The sequence below is a fragment of the Elephas maximus genome, chromosome 4 (genome assembly GCF_024166365.1).
Source record: "Elephas maximus indicus isolate mEleMax1 chromosome 4, mEleMax1 primary haplotype, whole genome shotgun sequence".
Taxonomy (NCBI): domain Eukaryota; kingdom Metazoa; phylum Chordata; class Mammalia; order Proboscidea; family Elephantidae; genus Elephas; species Elephas maximus.
The window spans coordinates 182,680,672-182,694,168 of NC_064822.1; the positions used below are offsets into that span (position 1 = coordinate 182,680,672).

At 52.1% G+C, this 13,497-nt stretch overlaps 1 protein-coding gene across 1 annotated transcript; it reads right to left on the reverse strand.

Moving 5' to 3' along the window:
• Positions 1–833: 833 nt before the first annotated feature.
• Positions 834–13,497, reverse strand: DNAL4 (dynein axonemal light chain 4). Its single transcript, XM_049884453.1, has 4 exons — positions 13,409–13,497; positions 5,093–5,298; positions 3,317–3,400; positions 834–1,946 (listed from the first exon to the last, which is right to left on the reverse strand). Exons 2-4 carry the CDS (start codon positions 5,159–5,161, stop codon positions 1,782–1,784), a joined length of 318 nt encoding a protein of 105 aa, XP_049740410.1. The 5' UTR covers positions 5,162–5,298; positions 13,409–13,497; the 3' UTR covers positions 834–1,781.

The window sequence follows — 13,497 nt, forward strand, 5'->3', positions numbered from 1 at the left end:
GCAGGCAGGACTGGCACTCCGCCTTCCAAGCCTGAGACGGGACTCAGGGGCCAGCCCTGAGAGGAAGGGGCTTCGCGGCCCAGCATGTGGCTCCTCGGCGTCCCCAAGCCACTTCTCACCTGGGCATTTACCCCTACCCCTCCCTCAGCCTGGAATGTCCTCTCTCCAGAATAGGAGCCGGCTTCCAGGCACCATGCCAGCCAGGGGCCCACCCGTGCCCCCCAGGCTGGGCTAGGAGTGCAGTGGTTAAGAGCTATGGCTGCTAACCAAAAGGGCGGCAGTCCAAATCTACTAGCTGTTCCTTGGAAACCCTATGGGGCAGTTCTGCTCTGTCCTATAGGGTCGCTATGAGTTGGAATTGACTCGATGGCAACAGATTTGTTTTTTGTTTGTTTTCTTCCCCCAGGATGCCGTTTATCCCGTCACTTTCCATGCCACGTTGAAATGACTGGTTTCAAGTGTCCTCCACAATGGGCTGTAAGCTCCCCGAAAGCAGGACCTCTGGCTTTGTCATCTTTGTAACCGCAGCCCCTAGGATGGGGCCTGCACACAACAGCTGTTGAATAAATGTCAGTTGAACTGAATTGTGAGGGCCTGGAAGCGCCTTCACAGTAGCTCAGTCTGGCCCTGGAAGACATCTAAATCCGTGCCCCCATGACCCCATCCAGTGACATCAGTCCCTAACCTTGCTGTAATGGCGCGAGGGGCAGGCCGGGGCACAGGACTTCCAGCAGCTCTGCTACTAAGCCAGAAGCATTTCTGGGCTCCTGGGACCCACCACAGACAAACCACGTCTCCCCTAACTCCCAAGAGGCTGTACATCAAGGTCAGTTTTTGGTCATTTTAATTGTAAAAACCAAGACATTTATATAAATAAGACCGCTATGTAAAATATGATCCACCCTTCTATTAAAACCCTTCTCCCTACACTCAAAAAGAAGATAGAAAACCAGGCAGAGATAAGCAGTACAAATTAGCATGCGGTCCCTGATGACAAGTAGCTGGCGGGCCAGGTTCCCTGCTGAGACAGGCCCCGTGGGTGAGTGCACTCCTGGCCTGGCGGCTCACCAGAGGCTCCGTGACGCCTCAAGAAACTACTCCCGACAGTGCCCACACCCTCACCAGTGGTTACCAACTGCACGGGGCACGGCAGTGTGGAGGTTCAAGCGGCCTGGTGGCTGGGAGGGCGGAGACGGCCAGTGGGGAAAGGCTGCTTGGTCCCTCCTGCCAAGCTGGGGCAGATATGCTGTTGGTCCCATGAGACGCAGCGGTTGTTCAGCCTGGGGTCAAGTTGAAGGAGGTGCTGGGGAGGGGGGGTCGCCACTCTCCAGAAGACAAGGAGAGAAGCTGCCAGAGTCCCTTTAGAGGAGAGGCTCCTTCCGGGGGCCATTTTCATATGGCCACTAAAGACAAGGGACAGCGGACACATTACAGCAGTGCTGGAGATGAAGGGGAGTGGGCTCCTGGCACACCAGGGATAGCTGCCCAGGAGAGGGGGAGCCAGCACGTCCTCCTTTTACCTGGCCGCATCCCCCTCCCCGCCAGACAGCCGCTGCTGTGCTCACACCTTGGACTCAGTGAGACGGCTGAGAGCCCGGGATTACAGGTGCCAGCAAATTCACACATTGGGCGTGGCTCAGGAAACTGGGACACAGGACAAAAAGAAAAGCCCCCCACTCTCCTTCACAGAGCCTGGGCCTGCCTGGGGCTGCTCCCCGACCCTGAAGAGTGGCAGGCGAAGCCGCTGCTGGGAATGGGGGGCCGAGGTGGGGGAGAGAGTGTCAGGAGCACTTCCAGACACACACGGCCAGGGTCCCTCCGAAGTACAGGTAGAGTAGGTTCTTCACCTCATGCGTGATCTCAAAGCCAAAGCCCTCGCCGATCACCACGTGCCAGGAGGAGCCGAACTTCTTGTCCATCGTCTCTTTGATCATCTTGGCGGCGCTCTGAAATGGGGAGGACAGTCATCAGAGAGCGGAGTTTGGGGAGAGACTGGGCCCAAGTCTGACCACCAGGTCTTGGTGAGAGAGGCCTGCTGACCCATCAGTGCTGTTCTCCTGCCCATGGAACCTTCAGGAAGGGCTTCTACGCAGGTCACCGGCTGCCAGCTACACGGGGCTTGAAAGCTAGGTGTTACCTCAGCAGCCAGGAAAAAACTGACTCAAGTGGCCAAGCAAGCAACTATCTCCAGACAGAGCCCTGGGCTTGGCCGCTTCCTGGCCACTTTCTGTGACAGTACCAATTTCCTCATCTGTAACCTGGAGCAGCGGGCACAGGCTGTTCTCAGGCTATGTGACATGACACATGGGAGAGCATTTTGCAGACAGTAAAGGCTCATTATCGTCACTGTGAGGTGTCAGGTTCAATCATCAGTGAAGAGGAAAGGCTTTCTCCCGCTCTCCCTAATGAGTTCCATGGGTTCCAGGAAGCCAGGCCGGGCTGTGTTCCCTCAGCCACAACCACAGCCCACCTCTTTCTGGGCTTGCTCTTTCAGGAAGCTGTCCCTCCCCGTGAAGAAAGAGGTCTGGGGGAGGGCAGAGGAACCTCTTTGTGGGGTGAGCCCTGTGCTCGGGCACTTGATGTGTGCCATCTGTACCCACTTCCATGGGCTCACCTGGTGCTGGGCCGAGGGGAGCATGTGGTCACCTTGTCTTGGTGAGTCATCCTCACCACCGGCCCAGGAAGGACAGCACCACACACCCCCACTGTACAGACCAGGAGGCTGGGGCGCAGAGGTGGGAAATGGCTTTCCAAGGTTAGAGCCAGGAAGGGCTGGAGGAAAGATGTGAACTTAGGCCCGGCTGGCCCCACGCCTCGGCTCTCATGGGACCTGTCTCCTCACCCACCACCATGACCCTGACTTCCTTCTCATTCCCCACCAGACTTATGAATGACATTCTTGTGTGGATGCCTACTGTCCGTTGCCCCAACATCTAGAGCAGTGCTTGGCAGAGATGGTGCTTAACAAGCTAGCTGTTGGATAGATGAATGGATGTATGAATAAATGCCTAGGCGGGCCTCTGCTCACCATGGGGATGGAGTCGAGGGGAAAGGGGCCCCATCAGCAGCCCCCCTGAGATGGGGACACGGGCAGGGGTGCTACAGAGACCTGGCTCTTCGCCCTCTCCGGCTGGGCATGACCATCAATGTAGGAGTCAGCATCAGCCTCTTCCCTCACCGGCCCTTCCCCAGACCAAGGAAGGCCCTCACCTAGTCCCAGCAGGCCTCTCTGGAGCTAGCTGCAGAGACGGGGCCACTCTATTCATCCCCAGGGGTCACCAAATGTACGAGGGGCTGCCTGCACTGATGGCAATACCTCGTTGTTGTTGGAGAATTTCTCACAGGCTGTGACACATAGCTCCATGGTCTCCACTCGCATCTCCTCTGGCATGTCCGAGTGCTAGAGACAGGGCAGGGGTGACAAACAGAGAGAGGCTTAGCCGTGGCCCGGCCTCCCTGGCTGGCCTCCCTGTCCCAAGTTTAAGGCATGGACACTGGGTGGCTGCACAGCCCTGGGCAGAGCTTGCTGCCTTCATCCAGAAGTGACCTGTCCCCTGACTAAGAGAATGCAGCTGGGGCCAAGGGGCATGGAGGCAAACCAAGCCACGTAAGCTTTCAAGTCCGGGCCCTCTACAAGGGCGCAACGCAACTGGTCTCATCAGCACCACAACAGACATGGGAAAGCAGGCCATCCCAGGCATGGAGAGATGCTGCCTATAGAAACGGGCCACAGCAGCCTCAGAGGCAGCTGACTTCGTACCAGAAGCCTGGAGGAACAGGGTGGCCACTCCAAGGTCGTCTGGTTTTCCTCGTGTCTCTCTGGCTGCTCCTCCTCAAGTCTCTTCTGCTGGGTCCTCCTCCTCCCAACTACTCAAGGGCCCTGGCCCCGTCTCCGGCCTCTCCTCTTCTCCAGCTAGCTTACTCTCTAGGCAGCCTCATCCTGTTCCATGGCTCTCTGTCTTCTATGTGAGAAATTTCCACATTGTTATGTCCACCTCTAATATCTAATGTGGGCTCTGGACTCATAGGCCCAACTGCCTACTCAATACCCCCACTTAGATGTCTAAACAACCCCACAACTTAGATGTCTAAAAAAACCCCATGAGCCTACTCTTCCTGCACCTTCCCTCTCTCAGTAACTGGTGCCATTTTTCTCTCCTGTTGTTCAGGAAAAGACAAACCTGAGGAGTCATCCTTGGCTCTCGTTCCCTCACGTCCCACCTGTGATCCATCAGTGAGTCCCATTAGCTCTCCTGTCAAGATCTGTCTTGAGTCTGTGTCTCGCCACCTCCACTGCTGGGACCTGGACCCAGCACCCTCACCTCCCTCTGGGCCTCTATAGTAGCGTCCTCACTGGCCTCCCCACTTCTACTCTGGTACCCTAAAATCCATTCTCCTTCCAACACCTAGAGTGATCTTTTAAAACTGTAAAACAAATCACATCACTCCTCTGCTTAAAACCCTCCACTGGCTCCCCTTTGAACTCAGGACAGACGCACAGTCCTCACCACGGCCTGCCGGGCCTGTGAGGTCTAGTCTCCGTCACTCTGACCCCTCACAGTCCTGCCAGCCCTCTCATCACTTGGTCCCGGGTACACCAGTTTTTCTGTTCCTCTAAAATGCTTAGCACATTTCCACCTCAGACCCTCAGTGCCGGTTATTTTCCTGGCTTAAACTATTCTGCCCCAGAACTTTGCAAGCTTTCCTTCTGACTTTATTCAGGTCTCTGATCAGAGAACCCTTTCCAGAAGCTAACCCCTTACACCTGCTCTGTTTCTGTACAGCCTTTACTGCCTGAACCATGTTCTTTAAATGCTTCTTTCCTGTGGGTCAGGCCTTTGTCTGTCGTGTTCACAGCTACGTCTACAGGGCCTAGAGCGGTGCCCAATATACAGTAGGTGGCCTAAGCACATACTTGTCGAATGAATGAATGAATGAAAGAATGAATCACCGTTGAATCCCAGAGCTCTAGATCCCAGGTGGCAGAGCTCCGAGCTTCCTCCTACTGCTGTCTGAGGGGTGAGCTCCAGCCACCTCTCCAGGGCTGTGTGGGCCTGCTGGCCGCCTGCCTCGCTCTCTCCCCGGGGCTTACCCTGACCAGAGGGAAGGTCTGCAGGCGCTTATAATCAGCATCGTCTTTCTTCCCTTCAGGTTCTCCCATGGTCCTCCCACCACGGCCACCAGAGGAGACAGTGGCTCTCAGGAGGTGCTGAGACTGCCAATCAAGACACAGCCGGGAGAGTCAGGAAGCAGGTCTGCCAACTTGTGGGAGCAGAAAATGTCTTTCCCCAAGGGGTGCTGTAGAAAACAGGAAAAACCAGGAAAAGAGAGTTGGCTTTGAAACTGTACATCACAAATTAGAAATGTCTCAGTAACGGCTTGACACCTCCCTGTCTTAACTCCTCCACATCCTTTTCCAAATGGCCAGCAAGTCTGCCGAGGAGGATGAGTCAACTTAAGATGCTGGGACCTGGCTGAGAACACACTGGTACGCTGCTCCAAGCCCACACTGTCATTACCAAGACAAATACTGTGGGCCAGGGCTGAAGCAGGCTGAGAGGGGCACTGGGCAGCCATGAACGAGTGCAGCGGTCCTGCTTGCCCACAGACACAGCCCTGACTCCCCAGCAGAGGTGGTCAGTCAGTTAAAGGCCCAGGTCACCACAGACAATCCCAGGCTTGTTGGCAAGTGAGTGCCCCCTCTGCAGGTCCCGGATCAGCAGGAGGAACCGGAAGCTCCGTGCCCTCCCCGGCACACCGGGCTTCCCAGCTCTTTCTGCCCACACCCTCTTGGGCCACCTGTCCTGCTGGCTGGCCGGGCATTAGGAGTGGACACTACGCTGGCTCTCCTGCTCACCGGCAGTGTGGCCTTGGGCCTGAGATTCCTCATCGGTGACACCTATATCATGGGCTGTTAGGAGAATTAGAGGAGACAACGTACGGAAGGTAAATGACACAGTGCCAGGCACATAGTAGGCACTCATAAGGTGGTGTTCCCTCCCTCTGGCTCCTGGGTGAATCAAATGAGAGACTGAACGCACGAGATGTGACTGGGAAGTGCCAAGGCCTGGTGCACGTGTGGGGCTGGTTTAACCCAGTCATCTAGCAACAGACAGGGCTTTTCCTCGGGAGACCGGCCTGGATCTGAGTGACTGGGAGCACTGCTGGAAACCCCGGTGCTTCCCCCTCTATAAACGCATCCTATAATTCAACGGGCTTTTTATCTCCAAAGAAAGACTGATGTAATAGTAGACAAATCACCTTGTTAAACCCTTTCAAACAATCCATACTGGGCAGTCACATATGGTTCTAGCATTACTCATGTTTCCAAATAAACGTACTTTCACTGCGTAGCCACCGAGCCACAAGGACGCACAGCACGGTACCTAACAGGCAGGTAACGACAGGTAACATCTCTTAGGTTTCCTATGTGCCAGCCACTGTCCGAGGGGCTTTGTGTGCCTGTCCTCAGTTCAGTGTTGCAGCAGCCCTGTGAGCTCAGCCCCGTGTGAATGCGGCACACAGTACTCCGTCGGTGGCTTGAGGTCACTCAGCCAGTGAGCGGCAGAGCAAGGCTTTCAACGCAGGCACTGTCTCCGGCTTGGGCACTCTAAGCCACTACTCCAAACGGCCTCCTCACAGCCCGACACGCAGCGGGCACTCACAAAACGTTTGTGGAACTCACCCTCGTGGGACTTGTGGGATCCCAGCCGGGAGATTTGTCTTTATCTTCCCTTTCAGTGTCTACCATTCTAATGCTAACTTGACCCTTACTTGGCCAAGTGTTGAGCTTGCTGGGCTGTGCTCTCAATTTCAACTCTCTCCGATGCTTCAGGAGCCACCCCATTTGGCTGGCTCCCTTGAACAGAGCTGGAAGCCTGGCACCGACTCCACCACCCCAGGACACTGGTATTTACTGATCTCCCAGCAGACAGACGGCTCCATCTCATCAGTTCTGGGCATTTGTACCACTCAGATACCAGCAGCTTTGTTTGTTCCTACATATAAACTGGCAAATTACTAGGCAAAGGCTCGCTGTACTTTCTGCTCGTGTTTCTTATTTCACAAAATCTAGTGAATCATTTTGTCTTTTTTGTTCATTAATGTTCAGGCCCATCTCCAGTACCGCCCTGTCCGCCTAGCTTCAGCAGTGGCCAATTTGTCTCCGCCTCCTCCTTATTAATCACGATGTGACAGAAGGTGGCAGCTACACTGGTGACAAGAGAGTAAGGGCTTGATGGTTTCCTTTCCAACATTTTCAAGTGAGAACAATTTAAAATGCTGAAGGAGCTGCTTAGGCATCTTCCACCTAAACCTTTCAGTTCCTCTCAATTCAACTCAACTCAAACTCGCGGCCTACAAAGTGCTAGCAGGTGGGAGCCCCGAGGGGAATCTGGAGACCAATCCTATACCGCCTGTCCTTAGGTCAGGGTCTCTGATGGCTTCAGTAGACAGAATCCAGATGCAACGCCCCAAGACCTCAGAGTCCTTAGCAAAGCCCATCCTTCAGGGCAAAGGGGAAAAGGCCACTGGGACGATGGTCAGGGAAGCGTCTCGGAAGAGTAGAGAACGCTGAAGGATCATGAGCCACAGTATCTAGGTTTAAATGCCATTTCTTTCACAGAAACTAATTCTGTTGACCTCCTGCTTTGTAACCTTGGGCAGGGAATTTAATGTGAGCCTCGGTCTCTTCCTCTGTAAGATGGGCTATTAAATCTCATCTTCTCATTCTCAGAAAACTGTTGCAAGGGCCAAGTACGTGCACACGAGCATTTTGAAAATGGACAGCTCTCTGCTTCTGTTTTTTCTAATCTGCCATCGGGTCAGCTCCGGCTCATGGCGACCTCGTGTGTGTCAGAGAACTGTGCTCCACAGGGTTTTCAAGGGCTGATTTTTGCAAGTCCATATATCACCAGACCTTTCTTCTGAGGTGCCTCTGGGTGAACTCAAACTTCCAACCTCTCAGTTAGCAGTCAGACATGTTAACCATTTACCATGGTTACCACCAGGGACTCTGCTTTCTACTACCATCCTGTTACTGGCCAAGACTTTGTCAACATTATTTAATCACATTATTAAGGACATGATTGCAAATGGCTTTCCCTAATCACTACATCTACTTTTGGGGATTCAAAAGGGATGACACTTACAGATAAAAGAAAAAAAAAAAAAAAAAGGGAACAGTTATAGATGATGTGTCTCCAAATACAGAACGGTAGGAGAATTTTTTATGATGCTCTATCATTATAGTACAGCTATAGTTATTCAGCCACGATGAAAAGTCCTGGGAGAGGGATGCTACCAAAAATAGCCGAAGCAGAGGTTTTAACAACCTTATCAATCTTCCATGCAAATGAATGTGTGCCTGAAAGCTCCAGGCCAGAAAAAAGTCGGTCAGACCTCGGAGAGCCTTTTAATCATGGAAGTGTGCCCATGGCTGGGGTCCTTGAATCTGCCTGGGTCTGGAGCACGACCCCGTCCTATCTGGGCCGTCCTCACACTCGAACTCGGGGGCAGCCTTGCTCTCACTCTCCATCTGTCCTTTATTCTCCTCCTCACCCAAAGGCCCCTCTGCATGCTTTCCACAGCTTTGCCCGCATCCAATGTGAGGCTTCTCCTAGGCAACAGGAGGCATAGCACCAGGCTCTTTATCTCATAGCCTGCTGAAGCCAGTGTCCCTTGTCCCTCTGTCTCCTGTTCTTTGTGGCACTGACCTCCCACAATTATTTTGCTTCTGAGGCATTTGGGAAGAATCCTGGAGAAGGCTAAGGTATGCGAGGACGGGAAAATGAATGAATTGTGGAAAATAAGGCCAGGAGTGTCTGCTGGCTAACTAGGGAGAATCCAGTCACTCAATGCCTGAATTACTCTTGGCCCTTGGACTACAGCTCGCCACCCTTTACCAGTTGCCACACCTCTGTAAGACCAGAGAACACGCTCAGAGCCAAGCATAGAGGTTCTGAGTTCACGTCTGTGTGCTGTCTCGGACATGTGCTTACTCCTCTAAGCCTCTGTTTTCTCTTCTGGAAACTGGGAATAAGAAGAGCCTCTACCTCGCAGGGTTGCTGGAAGGCTGATAGGAGGCAATGCAAGCAAATAGCCAGGCAGAGTTTCCACACAGAAGAAGCAGTTGGCAAATGTCAGCTCCTGTGACTGGAAGTGGGACTCTGAGGTCCTTCATCATATACCAACTGAACATCTAAAAATTTGGCCAAACAAACTGATATGACCAAGTCGCCACTGGGTGCAAACAACCATGTTACTAACTGAAGAAGGAAGAGTCACAAGGAAATTCTGTCAAACACAGTGTTGGCTGGGGGCCAGGGTGGCAGTGCTGCGGTTACACTCTGCTTTCCTACTTGTCCTTTCAGCATCAGAACAACCCTGTGAAGGATGTATCTGCTTCCAGTTCTCAGACAAGGCACCTGAGGCTCAGAGAGGTTCTGTGGCTGGCCCAAGGTCACACAGCCAGCAATGGCAGAGCCAGCATCCGAATCCAGATCTCTTTGGTCTGGCTCTACTGTCCATGCTTTCTCCCTTGTCACCGGCAAGTAGGAGAAAAAGGTTAACACGAATAACATCAACGCTCAGCATCCACCAGTCCGGCTGTCTGCCCAGCGCACCTCCTGCTGCAGCCCTCTCGGGAATATACACTGTGCACCTTGGCCAGGCTCCTGCCTCTTCCTGACATGTCCACCCTCTGCCTTCTGGCAAAGAAATAAACAACAAGCCAGCACTAAGATGAGAGGAAAGGGAAAGAAGGACTTGGAGACATCCATCCAAGATGTTAGCAGTGAGGTCAGGAAACCACGCCCCAGACCAGGTTTTTCAGAGGCCTGGGTTTCTTAGACCAGTTGAAATGGGGGAGCAAACACAGGTATGCTGATTTTTAATTTTGCTAAGAATATTAAAAAACCTCAGCATCTACTAAAGAAAGAAAACTTTAACAGTAAGGAGATAATCGCAGAATAAAGGACAGCCCTTCCCAAGAAAAGACAGTTACCTTTCAGACACTCACACAAAGGCTTTTCTCACTGTTATTTTTTCACATTTTACTGAGGACCAGTGAAAACGTTTGATGTACCTTAGACCACAAGAGAGAAAAGAGAAAGAGTGCAAGAGAGAGAGAAAACCCCCCCATAACTATCCATCTCTGCTGAATACCTAGTTTGAGTCCACTATTCTCACATTTTCTTTATGTATAACACCGTATGACAAACGACAATGATGTAAATAGGACACCCTCATAGATGTACTCAAATCTGGATGAAATCCCAAACATTTCTGTCAGGACACAAAGCATAACAAAGAGTCATAACCATCACAGCTATTCGCTCGCCATGAGTCACAGCTGCTTACTACTGACAGTGGGTGACACAGCTCCTTCTCCCCACCCCCTTCTTTCCCACTCAGGAGAACAGATTTGAATGTGAGGGACTGAGAGTCCTAGGAATAAACTTGAATTCGCACTGATTTATTTTAAAAAAATCATTCACAATTGCTAATTCTGGTGACACCTCACCGATCACGACTTAGCCATGTGTTGTGCACCCAGACAAGTGCCTGACTGAGGGCCTGCATCTAGTCTCCTCTGGACCCCCCAGGGCACAAAGCCCAGTGTCTGGCATATGGCAGAAGCCCAACAAATATTTAAATTGTCATTAACTTATATTTGTCCCCTGGGAACGGAGAGGATCTACCAAGTCCATTCGATATTTACTGAACACTTACCTTAAGCCATGCACCAGGAGGAGCGGTTTACCTATAGGATCTCATTTGTTCTTCCCAGTAATGCTGCTGGGCAGGCACTATTATCCCTCTGTTACTGAGGACCTCCCGGCTGAGAAAAGAAAAGCGACTTTCCACCCAGCTCGTAAGAAGAGGAGCCAGGGTTCAATCCCAGTATATATGACTTCAAAGATTATGCTTTTCCAGCTACTCCACTATAGGCAACAGAGAGTTCCTGACTTTAAGGAACTTATATGGTAGACCAACACACACACGCGCACACACGACACTAACTGGTCCATGGCAGAAAGTGTGAAGTGCCACGATACAGAGACATATGAAAGAACAGAATTCTAGAGGGGGCTAAGTTGGGGGAGGGGGGAGAGGAAGGAAAGGAGAGCAATTTGAGCGGGAATCCTGACAGTTGGGTGAGGTGAGGAAGACCTTCCAGGTAGACAGATGAACGTTTTGTCTCTTACTACAATGCTAGTAAGGCAGAAAGCTCGAAGCATTTTCTGGGAAAGTACAACAGTCCAATTTGAGTAGAGGATAGAATTTGGGAAAGGAGGAGGGAGAAATAAGGCTGGGGTGTGGAAGTGTTGAAGGGCCCTAATAACCAGGCTTAAGACGTGTGGATATTGGGGGGGGGTGGGAAACCCTTTGGAGATCTCTTGGTAGTTGGCGACATAGTCGTGTTTTAGGGCAATTATTCTGGTGCGGTGGGCTGATAGGAGAGACTGGATGTACAGATACCAGTTAAGAAGGTATGGTAACAAGTCTTTACTGCCCAGGGATAGGTATTAAAGACTTGAACCAGAGTGTCAGCTTCAGGAATGGAGGATGTGAGGTTCTCACGGAGGCAGCATCTACACAACTTAGCAACTGCCCCAGTGGGATGGGCATGGCAGAGGGATGGATGATGCCTGTCTTAGTTATCGAGTGCTGCTATAACAGAAATACCACAAGTGGATGGCTTTAACAAACAGAGATTTATTCTCCCACAGTCTAGGAGGCTAAAGTCCGAATTCAGGGCGCCAGCTCCAGGAAAAGTCTTTCTCTCTCTGTCGACTCTGGGGGAAGGTCCTTGTCATCAATCTTCCCCTGGTCTAGGAGCTTCTCAGTGCAGGGACCTTAGGTCCAAAGGATGGGTGCTCCTGGCTCTTCTTGCTTGGTGGTAATGAGGTTCCCCTGTCTCTCTGGGTGCTTCTCTCTTTTATATCTCTAAAGAGTTTGACTCAAGATACAACCTAATCTTGTAGATTGAGTCTTGCCTCATTAACATAACTGCCTCTAATCCTGCCTCATTAACATCATAGAGGTAGGATTTACAAAACAAACAACAAAAACCAAACCCATTGTTCTCCAGTCTATTCAGTCTCATATGGCCTCTATAGGACAGAGTAGAACTGCCCCACATGGTTACCAAGGGGCAGCTGGTGGATTTGAACTGCCAACATTTTGGTTAGCAGTCAAGCTCTTAACCATCACATCAGATGACAAAATGGTGGAGGTGGACAATCACACAATATTGGAATCATGGCCTACCCCAGTTGACACACATTTTGCGGGGAGACATAATTCAATCCGTAACAATGCCACAGGATGGTGTCTCTGGTAGAGACAAGGAAGCCAGCCAGGTGGGTAGGCCAGTTCAATTTTACAACTACTGAGTTTAAGTTGTTGATAAGATATGCAAATGGTATGTCTAGTCAGGAGTAAGAAATCACCAAACCATGGATTATCAGCCGTAAAAGGGAGGCCAACTAGTCCAACCATTACATCAATATATCAATCTCTATCCTCCCCCGCCAAAAAAATCCCTAACCAAGGAAGCCCAGGAGAAAGATCAGGGCTGGAGATGCAGATTTGAGGGTCAGCTGGGAAGATGACAGTTGATGCTAAGGGGGTTGGTAGTGCCTCCTAGGGAGGAAAAATGTGGGACAAAGGAAAGAAACCAACAAACCTACCAAGCATCTACACTGGACTGAACTCTCTATTTCTCAATTCATATTATCCTCAGAACTTTCAAAGGAGGTGCGTGGTAGTATTCTGATTTTATATATGTATAGACTAGAGCCTAGGGAGGTTAGGTAACTTGCCTAGGGTCCTGCAACCGGGAATCCAAGCTAGGTTTGCCAAGCTCTTTTCACTCCAGCGCCACCTCCCTTGAGGAAGCCTATAGCTGGATCAAAGAATCAAAACATCCTAGAATGTCCGAGTTGCAGGCCCTTAGAAATCATTCGACCCAACTTCTTGTTTACAGATAGGGCAACTGAGGCCTAAAAAGATGAAATGACCAGTCTGGAATCTCAGTACGTCGTCAACTCCCGAAGCCAAACGGTCTGGGCCGAGGCGACGGCGACCACCGGCCCACCTGCAGGGAGCATGGGGGGGGGGGTGATCCCGCGAAAAGAGGGGGGATCACGGTGCGGGGGGGGGGCGCGAAGCCGGACGGGGCCTCGGGGCCTCGGGGCCAGAGGCTTGCAGAGTTGCGATTCCGAATCTCTCACTACCGAGCTCGCAGGTCCCCAGAGGGGGAGAGGGGGCTGGGGCAGGGCAGGCAGGAGACCGAGGAAGGGCCTCAGCGGAGGGCGAGGCCCCGCCTGCTCCGCGTTGTCTCTCGCCCTCCCTCCGGGCCGGCCCTCCCCGCCCGGCTGCCCGCCGCGCCCCGGGGCCTCACCTGCTCCCGCGGGGGCCGGAGCCGGGGCCGCAGCCAGCGCACCCCCGCCAGGGTTGTCAAGGAGCGCAACAAGAGTGTCTTAGCAACCA

Bases quoted from the DNA above. Each gene is read 5' to 3' on its own strand.
- DNAL4 (XM_049884453.1), bottom strand. From the start codon at position 5,161: ATGGGAGAACCTGAAGGGAAGAAAGACGATGCTGATTATAAGCGCCTG. The intron at 3,401-5,092 runs GTAAGCCCCGGG...CCCTGTCTCTAG, and splicing joins AGACCTTCCCTCTGGTCAGG to CACTCGGACATGCCAGAGGA. The intron at 1,947-3,316 runs GTATTGCCATCA...TCCCCATTTCAG, and splicing joins AATTCTCCAACAACAACGAG to AGCGCCGCCAAGATGATCAA.